General features: G+C 38.9%; 1 protein-coding gene across 1 annotated transcript; it reads left to right on the plus strand.

The window, feature by feature from the left end:
- The first annotated feature begins 1,450 nt into the window (after positions 1-1,450).
- On the plus strand, positions 1,451-24,794 carry LOC108672215 (SAP30-binding protein). Its single transcript, XM_018159850.2, has 7 exons — positions 1,451-1,876; positions 18,211-18,386; positions 19,066-19,138; positions 19,632-19,834; positions 21,247-21,399; positions 22,257-22,367; positions 22,902-24,794. The coding sequence occupies exons 1-7, from the start codon at positions 1,645-1,647 to the stop codon at positions 23,100-23,102; spliced, it is 1,149 nt and encodes a 382-aa protein (XP_018015339.1). The 5' UTR covers positions 1,451-1,644; the 3' UTR covers positions 23,103-24,794.
- Positions 24,795-25,575: the final 781 nt, after the last annotated feature.

The raw sequence follows: 25,575 nt of genomic DNA on the forward strand, positions 1-25,575 counted from the left end.
TGAATACAATTGAACGTCTTTAAGGCTCAATTTATTATCCCGTCTTATTGAAGTCATTAAAAGTCGCTAATTTTATGCAGGAGATGTTCTAACTGAAGGCACATTCTCTACATTTATTTTTCACAACTCAACTTAGTGGATGTAAGAAATTCCTAAATATATCATTTTATATTTTGAAGCGTCTCTTAGTAAAATTAGTTCACACGGTTTAGGTATATATATTAGAAAGCGTTTCTGGCCAATGTAACATCAAATGTGCCAACATATTAATTAATATGATTGAAAGAATTTCCACGTGTCAAGTCAATTTAATAATATAGGATTACTTTAATGTGCAGCATTTTGATGCTGCTTTGTGTTGTATATTAGCTATTCAGTATTAAATATATTTTAAATTTAAAAATTAAATTTGTTAAATTGTAAAAATGTCATATTCGTTCTCATTGAAGGTCGAAATGAAGTTGTGGTTCCGAACATTCAGTATCAAAATTTTTCTTTGGACAAACTTTACCACATTCAGGACTTATTATTTTATTTAAATACCTTAATAGAACCTGAGGCATTTACTTCAAGGACTGACAAGTTGTATGACGAGGTGAAAGTTTTGTAAGACGAATCGTTGGCAGCAGTGTTCTCACATCAAAATAATTACATCGCATTTTGTGACTGCATCCTATTTCTTATACCTACAGGAATACCGCTTCTTCGCGATGTCAGATAAGTGGATAAGTCTGGATGTAAGTCAAGCTATCAAACCTCTTTAACAGTTAACGTATTAAATCGATTATATCAAAATTAAGACTCCTAGGAATAATATTGCTCAGAAATTTGACAGGAAATAATGTTAACAATAATTATGAATGGGTTGTTATATGCACCAATAAAAAATTCTGGTGTGCCCGGTATTTCATTTTTACGACTCATCTTCTTACAATCAAGTGGATCAGGGAAGGCATAGTGGTTACAGTTCAGAATCACAAGTTTGGAGGAGTAAGTTGCGAGTTTAGAATCCCAGCTAGCTGTGAATTCTGAGATGTCTAGAAACACCGACAAACCGGATTTGGGCTATTCAATACTGACCCCAATATTAAAATTTATGATTGATAAATAGAAAAACTGTCATTTTAGCGTGAAAGTAACCGTGTGCCACAAATTTAACTATTATATAATCCGGAGAACAAATTGACCGGAGAACTTTGATTAGTTAACTAGTTCAAATTGTAATTGTTGACTTTGTTCAATCACGCATTATTATATATAATGCGATTGCGTCACTTTTGAATAAATATAAATTCCTAAGCTGATACAAAGATTTTGAAAATGAGTATCATTAAGATATAAATTCATGGAACAAATGACGCTGTGAGATGAATCTCAAATTCATAAGAGAAATTGGAGGTGTTCACCTGAGTAACTTCCTGTATTGAACTAGAGTGCGAACATAAATATTGCCTTTCGGGCTCCCGTGTGTCGTGTCGTGTGAGTCGTGAGAGACTGAGAGCGAGACAGCAACTTCGAAAGGCGGTTGATGGTAGATTGTGTTCAATGCGTTGTGACTGTGTAATTTCTCGTATTAGTTGCAGAACGTGTCCGAAGTCCATAAAGGTTTATTGTTGCGTAAAAGTGCAATAAGTGGTTTTAAAAATGTCTTTAGGCCAGCTTACAGCTAACTATGCGGACTCAGACGAAGAGCAGTTTAATGATTCATTAGAGGAGAAGAAATCGTCAAGCCGCCGCACCAGTTCTTCAACAAAATCACCAGCTGACACTGGAAAAAGAAAAACCTCAGACGATTTAGAGGAAAGTGATACCAAAAGTAGTCACGTGGCACCAGAACTGCCTAAATCACTGGATACTTCAAGTACTTCTTTCACAGGTTAATAAAGTTAGGCCTAACTTTAATTGGTAGACCGTTAGTCTTGGTAATAAGATAAGGTTAGGGTAAACGCGGTATATTCCGACATCGTAGGTAATTCCGTCACCTCTCCAGCTTTTCCTTTACCTATATTAAGCTTTGATTTAGTTCCATGCGTTTGTTGATGGTTGAAATGGTGAGTGGTGACATCATGCATTTGTGAGTCAAAATCATAGTGGCAAACCAACGATTTTTTAGAATCAGTTCAATTTTAATTTCCTCATTCACACAAGAATTTAACCAATTATTTATAATGATAATTCTGGTATCCAAGATACTTTACTGGTCTACTTATAGGACTCAAAAATGAACTTGAGGAAGAGTCTAAAAAACTATCTGCTTTGCCACTATGGTCAAAATACTGCCAAAACACTAGGTCTTGGTCATCTAGTGGGAAAATATTGAGATCCAAAGAGAGACAATGCATGCCACATGGTGAGATCATCGAAAAATGTGTCAAATTTGACAGTTGACATGGCTCTACCAAATAGTGAATAACTGTTTTTATAGGAAGAATATTATGGTTTGAGACTTTTAAATACGTCTGTGATTACAGTGTGGAATTCTAGAGGGATAATAAATTAACCAGTACACATAGCATATTGGAAAGCAGGACCTAAGTGAAGTGTTTTGAGAGTCATGTGAAGGCAACAGAACTTACGTAACGCATACGTTTTTTTTATAGTTTTTCATTTCTCGATGCGTCCTTAATGTGTCGGAATATACTGCGTTTACCCTATAAGGCTCTTCTCAGGAAAATCAGGCAAAAATTTCCAAAAATTGCAGATAGCTAAGAAATAAATTATTCTATAGGTAAGTGATAGGATAATAGGATTATAGGTAATATATGAAAAATATAGGCAAAATACAATCTGGAAAATCTGGCAGTCTTATAGAGGTTATAGGTAAAAACAGGTGTTTTACTTACAATGGTTAGAAAACAGCAGGCAAAAATCAGCCATTTTTCAAATTATTTATGGAAGAAATTGGGCAAAGGCCAATTAGGCCATGGTCAGGAAGATGTGCCAGGTGTGCTGAAATTTATATTGTCAGTTAATCAACCTGCGCGGTGTGCCTTACTATGCCGGTAAAAAAATGCGCCGTGCGCGGCACTCATGAAAGGCAATGACTCATGAAAGGAATAATGAAAATAATGATGCGCAACAGCACTAGCTATCACACACCCGTCACACCGTACACACAAACGTATATCCACAACCACATTGTGTTCTGGTTGGATATGAGTTGACTAGATTGCTAACACGTCAACCCAGGTAGGAAGATTCTTTCATAGATCACAATTCAAGCGGACATGAATCACAGAATTAAAGAAGGCGACATCGCGTGAGATGTGCCATCGGATCCTCCCAGTGATTGACTGGTTGCGGCAATTAGGGTACAAACCTGTACGTCAACAGTACGAAGTACGAACCTGCTGTATGCCAACATCAGAACTACTTTCCTGACATCCTCCCGGCCGCCGGCCGGCAAAATAGACACAATCAATACCTAATAACAATGTGCACAAATGGACTACTGTAAAATGGTGTAACTTAGACCACTTTGTTTTATAAATGATGCCATTTTTTTACTAGCTAAATTAAACTTGAATTGAAACATGCAAAATACAGGTCTATACTCTAGCTTCACTCATCATAAATTGCTGGCTCCTGCCTCTCATAGTCTTCATGTCATTTCAAAAAAAGTGATGGTCTTTGTTACCCCAGCTCTTGGGGTATCTTAGACCGGGTGGTAAAATCAATTATATTTTTTTGTAAAATAACTCCAAATAACTCCAGGTTTTGGTGCATTGTAGTAGAACTCTTCTAGTTACATATGCAAATGACAAACTTGAGGAAAGTGTCATAGTTTGCAAATGGGGGGCGCCGCCCCATAATGAGGGAAATGTGACTACCTAATGGCAGTGCTGATGGGGTAATATTGACTGGCTTGGAAATTAAGTTAAAATTACCATATATAAGACTCCGTAGAGTCTGAAACATAAAGAAAAAACATAAATAGGCTGTCAAACATAAAATATGTTATATATAGTAATTATATATTAACTTCCAAGCCTTTCTATGTTACCCCATCAGGGCTGACATTAGGTGGTCTAAGTTCCCCCATTTGGGGGCGGTGCCCCCCATTTGCAAACTATGACACTGTCCTAAAATTTGTCATTTGCATATGTAACTAGAAGAGTTCTACTACAATGCATCAAAACCTGGAGTTATTTAACCAAAAAATAAAAAAATTGGAGGGGGTACTCTGACAGGCTTTAAAAAATAGCTTTTTTTAGTGGGTCACATTTTTAACCTATTAGACATGCAAATTTTTTATATCTTTCTATTGTGTTATGTAGCCTCAGTATTAGGCCTTTAATGCCCATTGACAAAATTTTTCTATGTCAAATAGTTTTTGAGTTTTGGGGGTTTTTGCTAAAAAAGCAAAAAGTGATCTAAGTTACCCCGCCGGTCTAAGTTACCTCATTTTACGGTATATAAATTAAGTCAATATGACATAATTATAGAGCGTAATTAGACTATGTGATATAAAACATTCAAGAAGAAATTTCGCTCTGCAAAATTTTCTTCCAGAGTCTGTAACTAATTCTACAGAACAAACAAGGTTATCATTACCAATAATCAATGAATTACTCTTCCTAATTTCCCAAGTACCGTACACAAGTATGATTGCTATGAATTTGTACAATATCTCCTATCTCAACACTGGATAGTATTACTAGAAGTTACATTACTGGACTGAGATCTTTCACGAAGTGAAGTCAGATAGTCCAAATGATTGCAAGTTAAACATTTGGGAAGGATGGTCTTTTCATTCAGGGATGGGTCGCAAATATCTTCAATGTTGATGGGTCTGAAATTTCCCTGATTCAACGACCATTAATCAATAGTGATGGTGTTATTGGTTGCAAATCATTGATATCTTCTGTAAGATAAGTCAATGGTCTGTCCTTTATTTTTGCTTCATTTGAGCAATTATGGTTTCCAAATCTGGGTGCGTTATGCTATGTTATGTATACTTTGAATGGGAAAAAATTGTAACTATAATATGAAAATTGTTACGTAGGTTATCATAGCACAAATTGCAGTAGAGTATCAAGGTTGCAGTTTTGCCACCACCCTTCATTGAATTATCCCGTCTTTTTTCTAAAATTCAACAATCTCTCTTCTAGCAAAGTTTTCGAAATTCATTAGCTACATAAAATATGGTACTCTGCAGCGGTGGTTGAGTTCCGGTTGACATGACGTTCGTTTGCTTGTTTGACACTTAATTTTGTAAAGATTGCTTCAGAAATAAATTAATCATTGTCATTCCCATGATTCACCCTCAATGTAATGTAGCTAACAATAGGTATTGAATGGCTTTATTCATACATACATGTATCTATTAAACTTTTACACAGGGTTGGCAATGATTAAATCAAAATGATTAAATCATGTGATTAAATCACTTGATTTTTTTATTTTATTTATTTATTTGAGTTTTTCATATATTTAATATGTTTAGTGACAGTCTTTAGTTTATATTAAGGTACCTATTGTTATTCATGGTTTAGTATAAATGTACTATGAATGACAAATTGGTATATAAACTTGTTGCCTTTAGTGTGTATTGGGTTCCAATAAATTGAATGTTTTTGGTACAGAGGCATCAAGTGTGCAATACATTGTACGTAGCTAGCAGCTTAGCTAATTCTTATAAGGCTATAAGTAGTCTTTGACTAACTATTTGACTATTTGTTATATATTAATACACAATATACAATTTAAATGTGTTAGCTAGCTTATACAGGGTGGGGCAGAACTGATTGAACAATTTTAAGGCAAAATAAAAGAGTAATGGAGGTACATAAAGAAGAAAGTTTATTTTCCTTGAGATTAGCATAACATACCATTTAGAATACTTATGTTTTGAAAACAATATCAGGAAGATGGTGTCTGTTAGCTGCATCACACTGTTGAAGTCGTTCTCGGAAGTTTCCTACAGCACGTTCACAAATATGGCGAGGTATGGCCACAACCTCTGCCGCAATAATCTGTCCCCTTAGCTGTGGTAGGGTGTGAGGGCAACTTCTGAACACCATTTCTTTTAGATGTCCCAAAAGAAAGAAATCACAAATGCTCAAATCAGGTGATTTCACAGGCCACTGTAAATCACCCCTCAGAGACACCAGACGTCCGGGAAACATGCGTTTCAAAACATTGAGTGACATTCAGGCTGTGTGAGCTGTAGCCCCATCCTGCTGGAACCACATGTCTCCCAATGCTTCATTTTCAACTATGTTTTCCTTCCTGGGCTGCAAGAAATTTTGCAACATTGCAGCATAGTGATCGGAATTCACTGTTACGGTTACTCCCTCCTCTGAGGGAGTGTAATGCAGTGTAATGCAGCTAACAGTGTAATGCAGCTAACAGTGTAATGCAGCTAACAGACACCATCTTCCTGATATTGTTTTCAAAACATAAGTATTCTAAATGGTATGTTATGCTAACCTCTAGGAAAATAAACTTTCTTCTTTATGTACCTCCATTACTCTTTTTTTTACCTCAAGACTGCTCAATCGGTTCTGCCCCACCCTGTATATTGAGAGGTTGAGATTGTATTGACCTTTTAGGCAATTAGAAAGATTTTCCATCCTAATACGAGTATTCTAATTAAAATATTTAATTTCAATCTTTAAATATGAGAATTTAAAACTATAAACAAAACAATTACAATCATAAGACTATATGTAAAATATTTAAATGCAGTGAATGGATATAAAATATTTGAATTGTGCACATGTTAATTTCAAACAGTGTTAGCTTTTCTCATAATTCAAGTCTAGTTTCAAGTCGTTTCAGAATTGTTTGGTTATCATTCAGTTTATGTTTAGTATTGGTTTATTGGTCTGAATTAAGTGGGAACAGTGCAGTCAGTCACTCAGTCACTACTAGTCAGTGTGTATAGAGGGTAGAGTCTGGTAGATTTATAAGACATAAAAGTAGTAGATCTATTGATAGTGCTGTGCACTGTGCTATCAGCTACATGTATATTGAAGCCAGTTAAATGGTCAATATTTAGCTCATTACCTTGCTCCATCCAAACTTTACAAAGCTAATGAATAGACTTATAAATAATTGTTTACCCAAAAATCCCTAAGTGGTAAACACCACCTTGGCCTGTTGGCCATTATTGAAGGCAATAAGTGCCCTTTTTAGCCATCCATTATGATCCATATACTGTTATTGTTAGTAGGCTAATTGCAACATAGAAAATAATACTTCAAAAAGACAAAAATGCTGAAAAAAATTAAAATAAATAAAAAAAATCATGAAAAAAATAAAAAAAATAATTGATTTTTGATTTTTTTGATTTAAAAAAAAGTAAAAAAAATCACCAACCCTGCTTTTACATTTTAAGATCTGATGGAAGCGGCGAGCATCTTTAACAATACAAGAATGTACATAAAAACTAATGATCTTGAAGCAGGCTTCACAAAAAAATGCAATTCAACATGGCTATAATTAAATAAAGATCATTACCACTACTTGTAGTTTAATAAACATGAAACCTCCCTATTAAAAAGTTAGATTTCATTGGTCAATAAAGTTTATATCAACTACGCCAGTCAAACCAACAATAATAAAATACAAGAAATGTTTGGGTTGCTTCTGGCGTTCCGCTTACTGGATACAGAACATACGGTAATCGTAAACTGCAGCTATTACAGTCACGGTAGGTAAACAGGCGGTGTCGCCATATGCTTGGAGAAAATTTCTTCTAAAATAAAGTTCTAGATTTCTCATTCACTAAATTCCCATGTCAAGAAAAATTATATATTATTGAAGGATAATTAAAGGCATACTGTAGTACTGAGTATTTTGTCTGTTCCTCAACAAACTGCTCTTGCGCGGCATAGAATTGATGGCCGGGATTGCGCAAACACCTGCGCAAAAAGAAAATATTTAGATAATTTTGCGCAAACTGCCCGAACCTATGACTTCCAAAAACTCATTATGCGTGTGAAAATTCCCCAAAAACCTACATCATCCTGAGTGTGGGGCAAAGGTGATTATACTATACAGGTAAATAACTAAAATTGTCTGCAAGCAAAAGTGAAGAATTATATAAAAATTTTATAGAAGCCACTCAATCGCCAGACGAATGTAAAGGACGGCTTAACATTGATCAAGAACCATAGTAACAAGTGGCAAACCAGAGATCTTTAACGCATTTTCTCATTTATGGAATAAATGCACTATCATTTGTGCTCACCATGTTTGTCTGTCAGTCTGAGACTTAATGTTTTTGTTGACGAGAAAATGCTCACTCTCTAACTCACTGCAGTGAGTACTGAGTTATATTTTTTTAGAATCTGCTCATTTTCAATTTCCTTATCTATGCACTTTGTACCTAGATGTAGTACGTTTAATTGCATCTTCTGCAAAACTGCAAATATATACCATGCTTCATGATAATTTGTAATGTTTCTTTGGTTGGTACATTAGCATACAAGCTATGTACCGTAAAATGGGGTAACTTTGACCACATTTTTTTTTCAAAATGATGCCATTTTTTTACTAGATAAGTTAAACTTAAACTGAAACATGCAAAATACAGGTCTATACTCTAGCTTTACTCACCATAAATTGCTGGCTCCTGCCTCTCATAGTTTTGATGTAATTTCAAAAAAAAGTGATGGTCTTTGTTGCCCCAGCTCTGGGGGTTTCTTTGACCGGGTGGTGAAATCAATTTTATTTTTTGGTAAAATAACTCCAAATAACTCCATGCATTGTAGTAGAACTCTTTTAGTTACATATGCAAAAGAAAAATTTTAGGAAAGTGTCATAGTTTACAAATGGGGGGCGTTGCCCCCAAATGGGCGAAATGTGACCATCTAATGGCAGCCGTGACGGGGTAACATTGACCGGTTTGGAAATTAAGTTAAAATTACCATATATAAGACTCTGTAGAGTCTGAAACATAAAGAAAAACACATTAATAGGTGTATCAAACATAAAATATGTTATATTGCTACCTATGGTAATTTTAACTTAATTTCCAAGCCGGTCAATGTTACCCCGTCACAGCTGCCATTAGGTGGTCAAAGTTATCCCATTTGCAAACTATGACACTTTCCTAAAATTTGTCTTTTGCAAAAATTTAAAAGCAAGGATTAAACCACAAATGTTCATATCTTTATGGAAAACGTTTCGGAGTCCAGCTCCATCGTCAGTTCGTAGAATCTATAATTTACATAGAAAGTCACAAATTAGTACAATTGAAAGCACAAAAAAAGTCACTTTATTAGTTTTAAAGCACTGGGGACACAAAAGAGAGAATTAATTGAAAACACAATAAATAATTCATTTGCTTAAATGCAGCCCCTAACATTCCTCCCCACCAAGTGTCTTTCACCTACTGAAAGCACTTAAGATAAGTCGGGACCCTGCCATGCATCCCGCAAGTCCTGTACAATTCCTAATCAGTAACTGGCCCAGTATCTAAACTATCCTAAACCGTTGATATGAATGAATTTTTTAAAAATTTGCTTTTATTAATGGTTACGTTAAAATTTACAACCAGTAAAACAATGACAACACGACACCAATACAAAGACAACGAAACTCAAGGTGATGACTCCAGACCACGAGATCCAGCCATACTTCGAACCCGTGCAGCACTGGATCGATAGCTCGAGGCTTCAGTACTGTTAGTTAACTCCCTGAACCGAGTTAAACTCCTACGTCGATTTTCCGCAATCGAAAGACGAGCGCTCTGTATAATGCGTCGCAAGTCCCCAAGATGATTAACTGCAGCACGCGGTTGAAAACCCTCAAAAATCGAGTCAGCACTTCGCGACCGCTGAAGCCCACTAAACCAGCTTAGACTGCCCTGGAACCCATCCACATCGAACCCAGAAAACCGAAACTCATCCACCCTGGACGAATTGCGCCTGACCGCATCAGCTACCGCAACGCTCTCACCAAAGAGATTCATACACAGATCTGCCATGCTCTCAAGCTCCTCTAACACACCACTTGCTTCCAACAATGCACCATCACAGGTTTCAACCACGTCATCAAAGAGCCACTCGGGACTATCAGGAGGAAAGACATCTGATACTTCAGGAGAACCATTGTGCAACACTTCACGAGAACGACCTTCAACCACTTCAGCAGGAACAGAATCAGATGCTTCTGGGACAACAATACTGGATGCATCAGGGAGGACAAGACCATCAAGAACTCGAGGCGAGCCCAACGGCTCCAGAACCGTGGATGATAACGGAACTTTCCTACACATATGAACAGCATCAACCGCGCTCTCGTCAACACGACTCAGAACTAGCTCAGAACACGGAAGCAATTCAAGCTCCTTTGCTACCCTAGGAACGGTCACGGGTGTAACACGTTTGCGAGCCCTCTTACTTCGACGCTGATTACGAATTTCCGGCAAACTCGGTACCCTTGGTACTGTGACACCAGCGTAAGAACACCTGCCCTCTGACCCTGATTGTTCAGACGAATCCCCTGATACAAAGAAAGAACCAGCAACCACAAGATCAGAATCAGAGTCGTTATCGCCAGGTACAACATCAGGACACGAAGGAGGTCTTTGGAAACACGGATGATCACGTAAGTAGGTTGGTGGTTCATGAAAAGCTTTGATTTGTCGGTAATGGGCCGACTTCTGCAGAACAGAACCGTCTTCTGTCTGCTTCTCAATCACATATGCCACCCCATTGCCATGAACCTTTACCACCCGATATGGACCAGTAAACCTTGGCTTTAGCTTGTTTGCCGTAAGATTGCCTGGATGTGGGACTTTGAGCATCACTCTCTGGTCCACCGCAAAAGGCGCAAAACGAGGATGTCCAGGTTTCCAAACACCCGTGACGTCGTCTCCAACGAGAGGCCTTGGTTCCGTGGTATGCGACTTTGACAACAAATACTCAGCTGGTGACATACCAAGTTCACGATGAAGAGTGCCATTGTACACCATCACGGCTCTCGGCAAATTCAAGTCCCACTGCTTACCATCCGGTACCAACCCTCGCAGCATCTCAGCTATGGTCCTATTGGTACGTTCAACTCCGCCATTTGATGCCGGACAATATGGCGTTGAATACGTATGTTTCACAGAGAACTTCACAAGAACCTCATTGAAGTTAGCCGAACGAAACTCAGGACCGTTATCCGAGAGAAGTCTGACAGGACAACGTGGAAGAATTGGCAAAACATTGAACTCCAAAGCATGCCCAACAGTGCTGCCCTTCTTATCCTTTAACGGCACTGCAACCAACCATTTCGAATTCTGGTCAACAACCATCAAGACTGCAACAAAACCTCTAGATGACCGTGGAAACTCAACCAAGTCGACCGAGATCAACTCAAACGGGCAAGATGTGCTCAACTTAAGCATTGGAGGAGCAACCGCTTGATGCGAAATCTTAAACATCTGACATCTGAGACACGATGCACACACATCACGTGCAACTCTCTCGACATCTGGATGCCAAACCTGAGCAGCCAAGATCTGCACAAGCTTATGCCGACCAATGTGTGCCATGCGTTCATGAACTGTGTAAGCCATTTCAACCAGAAAGTGAAACGTGACCACCGGAACAAATCTTCCCTCGACTGTGCACCACAAGAGTTCATTCAAGAACACCAACCGAGAAGAAAACCGGCAAAACCTCTGTAACATTGGCTCTTGCCAATGCTTTGGATCCTCCTTCATCACCACCTTCTCCGCAAGCATATGTAAACTCAGGTCACTTTTCTGCAATGCTGCCAAGTTTGTGTCACTGAAAATCAAAGATGGAAACTTTGGGTCAGCAGTGCTCAGGTCATTCAGCTCATGTGCAAAACACAGCTGAACCTGGGCATTAGAAGCTTCTTGAGGGCGGAAAGGACAGGCAAACGTTCCATCGTTCCACCTAACCGACATAGTTCGATTTGCGAAGTCTAGTTTCACACCATATGACAAGATGAAATTGGCTCCCAACAATACACAGAACGGAAGCATTTCACATGCTATCACTGCAAACGGAAATGGGTCAGTAAACTCACAGTCAAGAAGTTTAAATCTTAAAAAGACAACACTCTTTACCCCAGTGATACCCTTTCCAACTCCACTCACAGTCAGACCCAATGTGTCTCCATCAGTAAGGAGTTTCACTTCTTCTGGCAATGAGCATAGCACGTCTTCCCGAATCACCAACACTTGAGCTCCAGTATCAACCAATGCACAAAGATGGACAGAACCAAAGGACACCACAACTGTTGAACACCACGAATTACTACAACTACACGAAGAATCAATCCACTGAGAACCTACGACAATTTCAGGACTCTCTTCCAACTCATCAACATGGTCCAACAGACAATCTGTAGGAGATGACAAAGCCGGTAACGAAGCAGAAGTGATACCCAAATACTGCCTGGTTTCCTCAACAGGATTATAATGCACTCCAGCCAACCACTGCAAGTGCACTCTACCACCAGCATCTGCCAGAGGAGTGCCAAGAAGCGCATGTATCATTGGCTTCTCCATTCCACAATGGACCCATACTTGTAAGCCATACAGTCCACAGAATACCAGCAGAGCTTCCTCACACAAGAGGTGACCAGGACTCTTCATGACCATAAGCTCACGCCTGAGATTCTTGGATGGTTCAATGCCATATGCACGCCCATTAGTTAGTAATTCCTGAACCAGAGCAACTCTCAAAGCCTGAGTGGACTCAGGAACAACAAAATCTGGATTGACGTGGTTTCGGTGATTTTCCATAACGACCAGTAAGCTGTGAAGCATTGAGTCACCACCCCCAGGGACTTTCTTCAGCACATTAAGTCCAGGCGGCAAGAAGTCAGGATTTTGACATGTTGGCTGCAACGTCAACGATGTGCCAGATATGCGTGACAACGCATCGGCAGCCGTGTTATCCGTGCCCTTGCAGTAACGGAGTTCGAAATCAAATTCTGCGAGTTCTTGGAGAGTTCGGGCCACTCGAGAATTTTCACTAGACATATTGCGCATGAAAATCAGAGGCCGATGGTCTGTGTACAGTACGAAGTGAATGCCATATAAAAAGGGACGGAAAACCTTGACTCCCCATCGAATAGCAGTCAATTCACGATCGATGGTGGAATATTGCTGCTGAGGTTTGGAGAACGTCATTGAGTTGAAGGCGATCACCCTTCGTTCTCCCTGCTGGACTTGCGTCAGACATGCACCACATCCAATTCCAGACGCATCAACGTGGAGCTCAAGGGGGCNGCAGGCCTACCATTCATCATACCCGGACTCAGAGACCGGCCACGTTCCTGGTCCTCAGGATAGCCCTGAGCTGCGAACTGCCGACGTGGGCACCTGGCAACGCGATGATCGGGTGACCCACAGACAAGACACAAACCAAGTCTACGCCGACAATCACGCTTGACATGGCCTAGTTTATTGCAGTGGTGACAAGTCACTGCTAGGGAACGTTCACGCTCATTAAAGCTGATACCACGACCTTGGAAAGACGACCTCTCAAAACGCAAAGGCGGCATTGAACTAGAACGAACTCCCGACCCAGAAAACGAAACAAACCCGGAAGTTCCAGCCTGACATTGAGTTGCTGCATCCGCCTTTCTGAGGGACCCAGGCCGCACACCTGCCTGCATCACAGCCCACGAGGACTGAACCTCATCAGCCGAATCATCTGTGGTCAGAGCTTCCTCGAGCCCTCCAACAAGCTTAACAATTTGTGTCCACTTCAGTTTAGTTCCCTCAACCACTTTGGCTAGGCTAATGGAACTCTTGATTTGTTTCCTGAACCTACGTGGGATAGAGCTCAGAAACTTTTCCTGCAAAGTTTGGCTATTCTCTACCTGCTTCTTGGGGTAGGCAAGACGGAAAAGGTTCTCGAGTCGAGCTGCATACAGGCGAATTGATTCGTCTCCGCGTTTCGAAGCTTGGCCAAACATTGCCCTACTTCCAGCTTCACGGCGTGACTTAGACTCTTCGTACCATCTGAGCATCTTAGCTTTGATTTCCCCATACGAGTCAGAAGGAGCTCGATGTGCCAAGAACGCATCGTGCATGTCACCGCTCAGATAGCGCCCAAGCTCTGCAACCCAAGTCTTGTCACTACCACGAAAGCTATGCCGACAGTAATCCTCAAAGCTCGACAGGAAACTGCGGAAAGAATGACCAGTGGACCTATCATATGGCTCAGGAGCAGGTACTGAACGCGTGTCAAGGCGCTCTAACGCAACAATTAGCCTCTCCTCTAGCGACCCATGAGCAGCACGCAACGAAGCCAACGACTGCCTCTCTTCCTTGACTGGTATTCCAGAAGTCTTTGCCTTGAACAGCCTAGGTTTAACGTTACCCTCTGACTCAGAGCCAGACACTCCCTCGAACGAACTCGCTCCCACGGACGACTCAGACTCTGCAGTCATGGCCCCACGGACCCGACTACCATGTTCAGGAAAGGATGTGCCACTAGCGAACAAGACCATCTTGCCCTTCAGCTTCTCAACAGCCTGATACTCTTCACTTGGCAAGTCACCAGCCCCACGAGAGCTCAAAGCTGTCATCACCCTGTCAACATGACTGCGCATCTCCTTGACCACCTGAACCTGATCCTCAAAGGCCTGACTCTCTACTGGATCAGACTGACGAACCGCCCCACGAACCCTAAACTCCAAGTTACCATCAACAGGACCAACAGGAGCCTCTCTTAAACCAGCCGACGGGTTCATCACACTAGGAGCAACAACAACAGGAACCTCAACTCCAAATCCACTCTGGCTCGACTCGGCATGACCCAACTCGTCATGAACCTCCTCAGCCATCCCAATCCAAAAAAAAACTTCTTACTTATTCATATGCCACCATGTGGCCCCTAACAACGTTGGTAAAAAAATGCGCCGTGCGCTGTACTTTAGAAAGCTAAAATAGTTCTACTATTTTAGTCGACAGTATACGCGAGTATATTGACGACGCGAGTCAAACTGACAATAATAAAATGTAAGACATGTCCAGGTTACTTCTGACTCTTCCGGTTGTCCGCCTTGTCGGATACGGAATGTACGGTAATCGTAAACTGCGGCTGTTACACATACGAAATGTAAACAGACGGTGTTCAGTGTTGCCATATGACTTTGGAGAAAATTTCTTCTAAAATAAAGATGGCCGGGATTGCGCGAACACATGCGCGAAGATAATCAATTTTCATTACATTGCGCCAACTGTGCACAGCAATAGCTCAAAAAAAGTGAAAATGTGCGGGAAAATTCACCAAAAACATACATCATCCTGAGTGTGGAAGTTTTCTGCTACCACTTTGCAGCTCCAGCGCTCTGGCTGTTGCTGTCACTCAGCCTGTCAGGCATGACTGAGAGTCTGGAAACAGCACTACTACCACCAGAGTACACTGTACCCAGCTACTTTGAGACTTGCACTGTGTTTTTGGCTTTTGGCTTATGGAGTTGGTCTTCATAATATTTTCAATTTAAAAATGATGAATTTTTATAATTTTTCTCCTTTTTATTCATAAATTAATTATAGCAATCAAATGATCACAAATTATAAAATGTCAGTTTTTAGCAATAAAAATTGCATTTAGACGTATCCAATTCTTTCTCATACTATAACCAGGGTTGGTACTTTTTTTTTATTTTTTTCAGCTTTTTTGTCTTTTTTGAAATGTAATTTTTTTATGTTGCAATTAGCCTACTAACAATAACAGTATATGGATTGCTAATAATATGTGTTTAAAAATTACTTTTTAAAGAAAACACTTCTGAACAATCCAGTGTCTTGGATGTTACACATGTACAATGAATTTTTCATCTAATTTTCAAAAATTAAAAAATTAAGTTTTCAATTTTTTCAATTATATATAAAGTTTTTTTAATATATAATTTTTTTCAAAATTATTTATTCTGTTAATTGATTCATGCATTGCCTCTGACTTCACACAAGTGTGCAAAATTTCAGATCAATTAGATAGGTAAAAGTGTGTCAAATATCAGTTATAAGATTTGGAGTTGACAAAATTATTTTTTCAATTTTTTTTTAATTTTGAAAAAAAAAATTAATTTATTAAATAATTTATTTTGACATTTGATTCATGCATTGTCTCCAACTTTACACAAGTGTGCAAAATTTCAGATCGATAGGATAAGTAGAAGTGTATTAAATTTTGATTACAAGATTTATAGCAGACAGACAGGCAAACAAACAAACAGACAAACAAGAAGTGAAGTTAAAGAGAAGTGTTGTAATAAAATACTTTGAAAACTTTTTAAAAAACCACGTTTTTCTGAATGGAATAAAAAGTAGAAAATAAATTATGGTTTGCCCCAAAAAAATCGTGTGTCCGGCAGATTTATGATTAAAGCGAAAAGCACACAACACTTAAATTTTGGAAATTTGATGGTGAACGTACAGCCCGACCCACGTTTTTTTGGGGCGAACCATAATTTATTTTCTACTTTTTAGCCCACAAGAAAAACGTGTTTTTTTAAAAAGTTTTTTTAAGTATTTTATTTTCTACTTTTTAGTCCACAAGAAAAACGATTTAACCTATTAGATATGCAAACTTTTTAAATCTTTCTATTGTGTTACGTAGCCTCAGTATTAGGCCTTTGATGGCCATTGACAAAATTGTTCTATGTCGAATCGTTTTTGAGTTTTGGGGGTTTTTGTTAATAAAACGAAAAGTGGTCAAAGTTACCCCGCCGGTCAAAGTAACCCCATTTTACGGTAGTGACATACAGTGGAGCTAGTTGACCAGATTTATGACCAGAGGGGTGTGAAGCATAAAGAATTTCCAAGGATATACCAAAACTAATTTTTATAAACTTTCATGTTTATATTGGGGTAACTGGGGTAACATGTTTATATTGGGGTTTATAAACTTTCATGTTCCCAATTGGGGTAACTTCGGCCACTGGGGGGGGGGTGACTTCAGCCACATCTACAATAGAAACAAATGGCAGCAAAACAAAATAATATGTACACATTGGCCAAAGTTGCCCTGGTGGCCAAAGTCACCCCAGTCACTTTGGCCAATGTTTATTATTTTGTTTTTCTGCCATTTGTTTCTGTTGTAGATGTGGCCAAAGTTACCCCAGTTGACAGTAATATAGATGATTGTAGAGTGTAGACTTCTTCAAAATATAAACTCTATTGATCTTCCTAGCACAACCTTATGCTGCCAACTCACATGTCATCTACAATCTGGAGGACCTAAGAACCACATGCGGGAGGTTCACAATAAGACCATCAACTGAGCAACATTGGAGGCCTGCACCAGCATAGTTATGTGCTGCCCTAACACTTCAAGACTGGCAATAGCTAGGGCATTCAAAATCAAGACTGTTTCTCCAGCTATCAACTTTCAAACTACAGGATTTGTTGTGATGCTGAAATTATTTTTGGAGTAATTTTAGGCTTGGAAAGGTTTATATAAAAAATTTTATATATATATATATATATTTATATATTATATGCATGCATGGTATTTTGACTATTAGAAAAATCCCTGTCGTACATTTCCAAAGCTTTAGAAAAGATGCCATTGGCATCTTTTCTAATAAATTGTGATGTTCAATATTGAGTTCATCATTATAGAACAGTTCAATATAATGCAATATTCCCCTGTAAGAGTTGTCATTTTGCTGTGCAGGGGTGCTTATGTGTTATTGAATTAAATTAGATATGCACTTATATTTATTTTTGTTCTATGCCACATTTTATAATGCTGTTTTCTCAATCATACCTAGTGTGTGCTGTGTGGTATTGACTATAACACAAACTAGAGTTGTTTGTGTGGCAAATTTGGTTGTGTGAGACAGTGAGAGCCTGAGAGGCTCCCTGAAGTGATAATTATTATCACTAGTCTAGGAAAGGCTTAAGGTGCTGTAGGTATTTATGACTAAGCTCTTACGTGAATCACAAACTTCATTTCTTATAAAAAAGTTTTCATAATTTTTTACTCCACACTCCAGAGAATTGAGGCATACATATAGAATTTACTTAATTTCACAATATGTACATGAAGGTATAGTTTATACCTACTCACCAAATTTGGATGTCAAAATTTTCACAATGAATCAGAGTCCTATTGTCAGTACCTACTTTTCATGAAATTGCGTCTAAACTAAATAATTATCCATGAATTTACCATCATTTGGTGTATAGGCACAAATAGCATTTTGGCTGCTAATTTAAAGAAATTATGGAAATACTTTTTCATGCTTTTAGTTTTAAACTTATTATTTCAGAACTGAGTGGAGTCATAGAGGATGATGAAGATGATGCACCTCCACCATCATCTGCCAAAGCTTCCCCCATCAACTCAAGAGTTGAGGATCTGAGAGGCAGTGAAGGCAACGCTTCTGCCAAAGCCTCACCAGCCAGCAACACGTCAGGCTCCAACAAAGCTACGCCAGTTAAAAAAGTAAGCATGTCTGAAACACATCTTTGTATTCTGACCTCCAAGTTAGGGAAACATGATTCAAATAAAGCAGGACAATGTACCTATATATTTATTATAATTAATTCTGTCCCTGTCTGATTTATTCTAAGAATTATACATTTGTTCCAAGAATGTGAGTGAAGTGACAGGAAAATTGTTGTCCCTGAAACAATTATCTTAGATGTAAGTTCTAGTTTGTATTCCAGTTTTTAATATTTTTTTCTGGTGATTTTTTCACACAAACCTCAATGAAATGTTGATAATTGACATTCCCTCACCAAGTTTCTTTCTCTCTGTAATGGGCAACACAAAGGGGCTGTTTTGCCTATTTTATATATACGTTTTATATTTTCTTTACCATTGGAGTAATGGAAGAAATAATTCTCCTTACCATTTCTGTAATAATTCATTTAAATGCCTACTAATGATTCCATAGAGTACTTGCTTGATAGCTCTTAAGAACCAAAAATTTCCCAACTAGATAATAGAATCATAACAACGGCATTCACTATTTAAATCATTGCGCTGACTTTGAATAATTTCACATAAACTTTGCCTATTTGTGTACCCGTTATTTTTGAGACCTGGTTGAGAGGTTGATAAAAATGGACTACAGGACAGCTATCTTGTGCCTGGTTCCTGAATTCAGTATATTTTTCAGGTGAACAGACTCGTGTCGTATGCTAATGAGGAAGACGATGCCAGTGAGGGGAGCAACTCTGAAGATGATGAGGGCAAGTAATCAACGTAGTTCTAATGCATGCTCATTTATTTAGTTTCTATGATAAATGTAATAAGGGCTTTATTTTGGTCTGCTGATGGTAATAGAGTAGCCAGAACATGATAGTATTAACATGCCAACAGTAACATGCCAGCAGTAACATGCTGGCAGTTACAGCTTAAGTGCCCTATATAACACCAATTAAAAGTATATACCTATATATAAGGTACCGTATATACCGCTGATCTCTTGAGTTTAGCACCTGTGTACAGTGGAGCAATTTTGAAAATGAACAGCAAAAGTTCATCATTTTCATTTTCAAGTGCTTCATGCAGCTTGCTCCTTTTTGTTATGAAGGTAGTTTGTGACAATATAGACATATTAAACTAGATGATTTACCAAGAGTAGTTGTTGATATATCTAATTTAACCAAACTATATATCTAATCTAACTTAACTATATCTAATATCATTATACATATATCTAATTTAACCAACCATGTGCAGTATTGCACTCGGAGCCCATGGACACCGGCACCGATGATGACACCAGCCAGCCACCAGGCACACATTCCGGTGACTCTCGGAGTGCCTCGCGCCCCTCGTCTCCTGGTGGGGGCATCACTGTCACGGCGTCTGGACTTGTCATTATTGATGGCATCAAACTGCCCCCTGCTCCTGTGGGCAAGAAGTGCTCTCAGGCTCTGCAGGTCAGCGGGAAGCTTTTGTTACTTTTTTTAGCGCATTTTCTCATTTATGAAAAAATGCACTATTGTGCTCGCCATGTCCGTCTGTCTGTCTGTCTGTCCGTCCGTGATTTCATGTTTTCGTCGACGAGAAAATGTGCTCTCTGTCACTCACTGCAGTCAGTACTGAGTTATATTTTTTTTGCATTAATTTATATTTCTTGCTGCGGGCATCTTTTGTTTATGGTTTTATTTGCATTAATTTATATTTATTGCTGAAGTTCCTGGATTTCTGACACTCTGGGTTGCGTGTTTCTGATGTTAGGATTTGTTGATCATCTAACACTATCATTGTAACGCTCTGCTTGCCTACTGAGCTCACTCTGTTTTAATTGTTTGAACTGAAGGTTTACTGAACTTTATTTTCAATTGCAATAGAAACTTGAAAAGCCAGAGAGCAATAGATAAATTTATAAACAAGTATTATGTAGGTATTCAATCAGGAAGATATATGTATATATATAGTGATCAGCATTTCAAATGAACTTTAATTAATATACAATAATTTAAATAAAAACTGCTGAACAGTTCCAAAAATATAGTAGATGAATTGTGGTTGTGGATTTTGAATGGTAAAAAGTATTATCATAGCCTCAATTTTTGAGATATAATATATATAGAGTTGTTTAATTGTAACATGTGCAATGAACGAAACAATATCCCAGATTTCAATTTTAACTGTCCCAGCTGAGAAAAAACTGTGTTAACTAACGCAAATTAAAATATTCATCAAAGTACTGCTTGGTACACACTTAGAGTAGGTACACTTGTTAACTAATTAGTTCAGTACTTATGATTGGTATAGCGCTTCAGATCAAGCTATATTGCGCCATATGCCGCACTGGGCACTTATCCATCAAGCAGCGTTTTAATTGAAGAAAAATGATGTCAAATTGCCCATTTCTCTATACTTTTAGGCTTACAATTATATCTTAAGCTTTATTTATATCAAACATAGATAACTGAATATTCCTTAGGCCATCATACACCTGTCCATTATGTATACTATTTATTTATCGTAGCTGATGCACTCTCCTATGCTCGCGCGCCTTGCTCACTGCGGCTGATAAGAGTGCAATCGGGAGCTTATTTTGCATTTACCTGCGCGTTAATAACGTGCATTGCTACCAAGTTAACCTGTACTGCCTTATATTAATGTGTGTTGCTGTACCTATTGCAGAATAATGATGTGTATTGCCCGAGGATGAAGAGTATTGCCTTGTAAAAACGTGCATTTCCCTATAACAACGATTACTGCTATACAATGAAGAGTATTGTTATATAATGTATATAATGAAGAGTATTGTTATATAATGTATACAATGAAGAGTATTGTTATATACATAATGTATACAATGAAGAGTGTTGCTGTGCAGGAGAAGGTTGCGAAGGCGGTGGCTGCGGTGCAGCGGGGAGAGCAGAACTACAACTACTCAATACAGCACAAGAAGGAGTTCCGCAACCCCAGCATCTACGAGAAACTTGTAGAGCATCTCAGACTTGACGAGAACGGCACCAACTACCCCGTAGTGAGTGACCTGTGACCCAATTAATTAGTTTTTTAATGATGAAATAGCATGGCCAGCAATGAGAGAACTGCCGTGTTACTGATGAAATAGCATGGCCAGCAATGAGAGAACTGCCGTGTTACTGATGAAATAGCATGGTCAGCAATGAGAGAACTGCCGTGTTACTGATGAAATAGCATGGTCAGCAATGAGAGAACTGGCGTGTTACTGATGAAATAGCGTGGTCAGCAATGAGAGAACTGGTGTGGCTTGAATTCTTGCAGTTCATATAGTTACGGGTTGAATTCCATAGTTAGCAATGAGAGAACTCATTCGTCATTACTGATGGTGAGGCTTAATTATATATAGGGAAACTGGTGTGCTCTTGGTGAAATATGTTGCATAATTGCTGGTTTTTTAATTTTCTGTTATTTTAAATATCAAAATTGCTTCCACATTTATAGCAATTTTCAATTAAATAAAAGAAATGACACTCTCTAATTCTAATGAGATTAAATGCGTGTTAGAAAATAGCATGAGAGAAAGTGGACTTGAGGGCTCGTAGGAATAGCGTGAGAGCGAGTGGACTTGAGAGAATTATTTCTCTGGAATAGCGTGAGAGGAAGTGGACTGAAGGACACGCAGTAATAGCGTGATGTTGGTCACTGCCTGATGGGGAGGAGACGGCCCCCAACTTCGTTCCCTGACTGATGAGTGTATAACATTGATGAGTGTATAACATTGATGAGTGTATAACATTGATGAGTGTATAACATTGATGATTGTATAACATTGATGAGTGTATAACATTGATGAGTGTATAACATTGATGAGTGTATAACATTGATGACTGTATAAACATTTCTGTCCCGTCACAGGCGCTGTATGACCCGCACTGCTGGGGCAAGGAGAGCTTCTACGAAGAGCTGGCGAGAATACAGAAAGAGGAGATGGAAAAGAGGGAGAAGGAGAGGAAAGAGAGGACCAAGGTATGCTTCTGACTCGTTATTACCATTTAATCCACTAGTGACTAGACACTAGTGGTGCAAAACACGGTCATCTTGCTCTGTGGATGGGCAGAATGTGCTTATCATTCCATTCAAGAGCAATAAAACATATAAGTAGCTGTTCATTTCTTACTTAGATTTTCTTCTATGATTGCAAAAGATGAGGCTGAGATTATACTGCTAATCTGCTCTTTAATGATTGTTTGATACAACTTTACCTACAACAAGCGTTTCATTTGAAGCATTCCCCGTTACGAAAATCAAAGTTACTGCCTCTAATTCCTGAAGATCTTCATCGCAGTTAATAATGTACAGAATGCTGGAGTACAGCTCCTTCTTTTGAAAATGTTTACTTATTTCAGGCATGCTTAGGCCGTGTTATATTAGAGACATGTTTAAGACATGTTATATTAGAGGCATGTTTAAGACGTGTTATATTAGAGACATGTTTAAGACGTGTTATATTTAATACATATTATAGTAGAGACATGTTTGAGACATGCTCTTATACCCCAGGTTGACTTCATCGCTGGGACAAAGAAGGTTGTCGAGGAAGAAACGAAGAAGCGCAAGTCTCGCTTCGACAGCGGCCGCCCCGACATGGCCACGTCCATCGCCAAGCCCGTCGCCCTCATGTCCACCCTGCCCGCCCCCACCTCCGCCCCCAAGACCACCATTGATGCTTTCGGCAGTCTTAATAAGAAGCTCAAGTCCTAGTGACTCTTGGGCATTAAGTTCTAGTGACTAGTAACTTGGGTATCAAGCCCTAGGGACTAGTGACTGTTGGACATCAAGTCTTAGTATGACTATTGAGTGTTAGCTAAGCCTCGATGCTCACTATAAATAAAAATTGTACATTGTTAAGCTAAGTTTGTCAGTATTTGTATAAAAACTTGTATAAGTTGTATGGCTATGCTTTGATGTGTAGATACTTCGTTTCTGTTCGGAAGAGAAAGAGATAGTCAATTCGACAAGATCGACTCTTCGAAACATTACATTCTTTAGCTCCGTTCCAATACAGCTCATAAATATTATTTTCTTGATGGCAGCGTGACATCAATTGCAACCTAATCTTTCACTTTGCTTTGGCTGATGTAAAGTCATCAAATTGTCACCTTACTTGTGATTGAAATAAACTCGAGGTGATGCACGAATCGTCCATGTCTGTGTAAATAACTGTAGCTTAACAGAAATGTCAGATGTAACATCCATACTTTCACATCTTTATATCCCCTCGAAGCTTCCCAAAAATATAAGTAGGCTTTTGTTGAGGATACTTTGATCTAATGCATTGCAATGCTATGTCTCAATGAGGTTTTTTTGTCTGACTCCATTGAAAAGAACTCGCATGACGCCAGTTGCAATTTCCATGCCGCTACTTTGGCTCGTTTACTAGCGTTGCCCTAGCATTATTATTGCCTTCACATGATCTCCTGTTATGACGCGCCTGCAGTGCGTCATCAGCTGAACAATTTATTTCAGCAGTTCACTGAATAAATATCATCTCTGCAGCGCATACATAGTTTGTACCTCTCCTTGCATATGTTTTGTTTGCCACGCTGAGGCTGTTCTCAGCCCGTGCTGCTGGTCAGATCTGACCATTGCCGCCCAGCCTGTCAGATGGTCAGATCAGCTACAGCAGTGGGGGGGGGGAACCATCGCTTAGTCAAAGGTCGCTAATAACGACCGTTGAAATTCATTTCTAATTCCACTGTGTTCATGTGCGAGATTGTTACTAGATAACGCCTGATTTTCTCTTAAAGAATATTCGTTATATCTACTAAGAAGACCTGATGACTTAGCGTAAATTCAAGTTTAACAACCGCTTTCTGCTATAGTGTGAAGTTTTATAAAAGATCTTCTTATGTAGAATATTCTGGCATTCCAGAATTGGGTGGAGAGAACGATGACCTCTTTAAATATTTCTGATTGTAATTCAAGTAAACGGAGCCACTTGTTATCCAAAATATTTTATGCTATTTGAACAAGTGTAAATTGTAAAGAGTAAATGAATGATTATTAGCTTCACTTTAGGATTTTATTCATGGTTTTCATTGCAAAAGAACGTCAATGGAAATGGTAATGTCCAGTTCCCGACGCCGTCCGTGGTTCAGCCCTCACGAATGCAGGTGAGAAACGCGTTCTCATCCTGTCGTGAATGATGAATAACTTGAATGAATAGCTATGAAAGATGATTTACTAGAGTGAAAAGCAATAAATGTTAAATAACTGGAGTGAATAACTATGAATGCTGAATAACTAGAGTAAAAGAGTACGGTCGCGGAGGGTGGGTGTGGTGACCCGCAGGGAGTGCCTGCCTGGCGCTAAGGGATCACGAGCTGCTGGCCGTCCCTCGGTTACCCTCGCCGCCTCACTCCCTCGAATATTATGGCCATGTTAGGAATACTATGTTTGTTATATTTATTGAATTTAAAATTTTCTGAGATTTTTGACATACTTCGGGGCATCCTTCGTTGTATAGGCTCCATGGAAAGACATGCAGGTCGCGTTAAAACATGGCCCTTGGAATGAGGAAGAGAATGTTAGCATTTGATCGTTGAAGGTTCCAGGCCGAGATACATTTCAGCTTTATAATTAGAATTTTACAGAATATTGTTGAAAGTATTCTTCACAGAAACTAGTTTTACTTTATTCTTCTGTAAGTTAGTCTGTGTTATTTATTTTTTGTTGCTGCTGACGTAACAGACAGGCTCGTGCCTAGTTACCGTATTTGATCATTTGCTCTGCTCTGATATTAACACTTTTTGAACCAGTGGCACCTAGACAACATCTTAAGCATTGATTATTCTAATGCTTTGTACCATCATGGATCATGCTGGAATGTTCTATAACATGCTTTGTCAAATAACAGCTCTGACTTCCACACTAAACTTTAACTTTTCTTGGCTCGAGGATTGCACCATTTATTTGATGGAAGAATATAATGGTGAGTGAACGATTCGCGGTATGGTGACTCAACCTTCACAGCCACGGGTGAGTATGAGTAAAATTTGAATCACCCATACGCTTCGTTGCGTCTACAAGTAGGATCACTCGTACGCTACGTTGCGCCTACAAGTAGGATCACTCGTACGCTACGTTGCGTCTACAAGTAGGATCACTCGTACGCTTCGTTGCGTCTACATGAAGGATCACTCGTACGCTTCGTTGCGTCTACATGAAGGATTAC

The sequence above is a fragment of the Hyalella azteca genome, unplaced genomic scaffold, assembly GCF_000764305.2.
Source record: "Hyalella azteca isolate HAZT.00-mixed unplaced genomic scaffold, Hazt_2.0.2 contig12211, whole genome shotgun sequence".
NCBI lineage: Eukaryota > Metazoa > Arthropoda > Malacostraca > Amphipoda > Hyalellidae > Hyalella > Hyalella azteca.

Coding starts and splice junctions, on each gene's coding strand:
- LOC108672215 (XM_018159850.2), top strand. CDS start 1,645: ATGTCTTTAGGCCAGCTTACAGCTAACTATGCGGACTCAGACGAAGAG. Junction 18,387..19,065: donor AAGCTACGCCAGTTAAAAAA/GTAAGCATGTCT, acceptor TATATTTTTCAG/GTGAACAGACTCGTGTCGTA. Junction 21,400..22,256: donor ACGGCACCAACTACCCCGTA/GTGAGTGACCTG, acceptor GTCCCGTCACAG/GCGCTGTATGACCCGCACTG.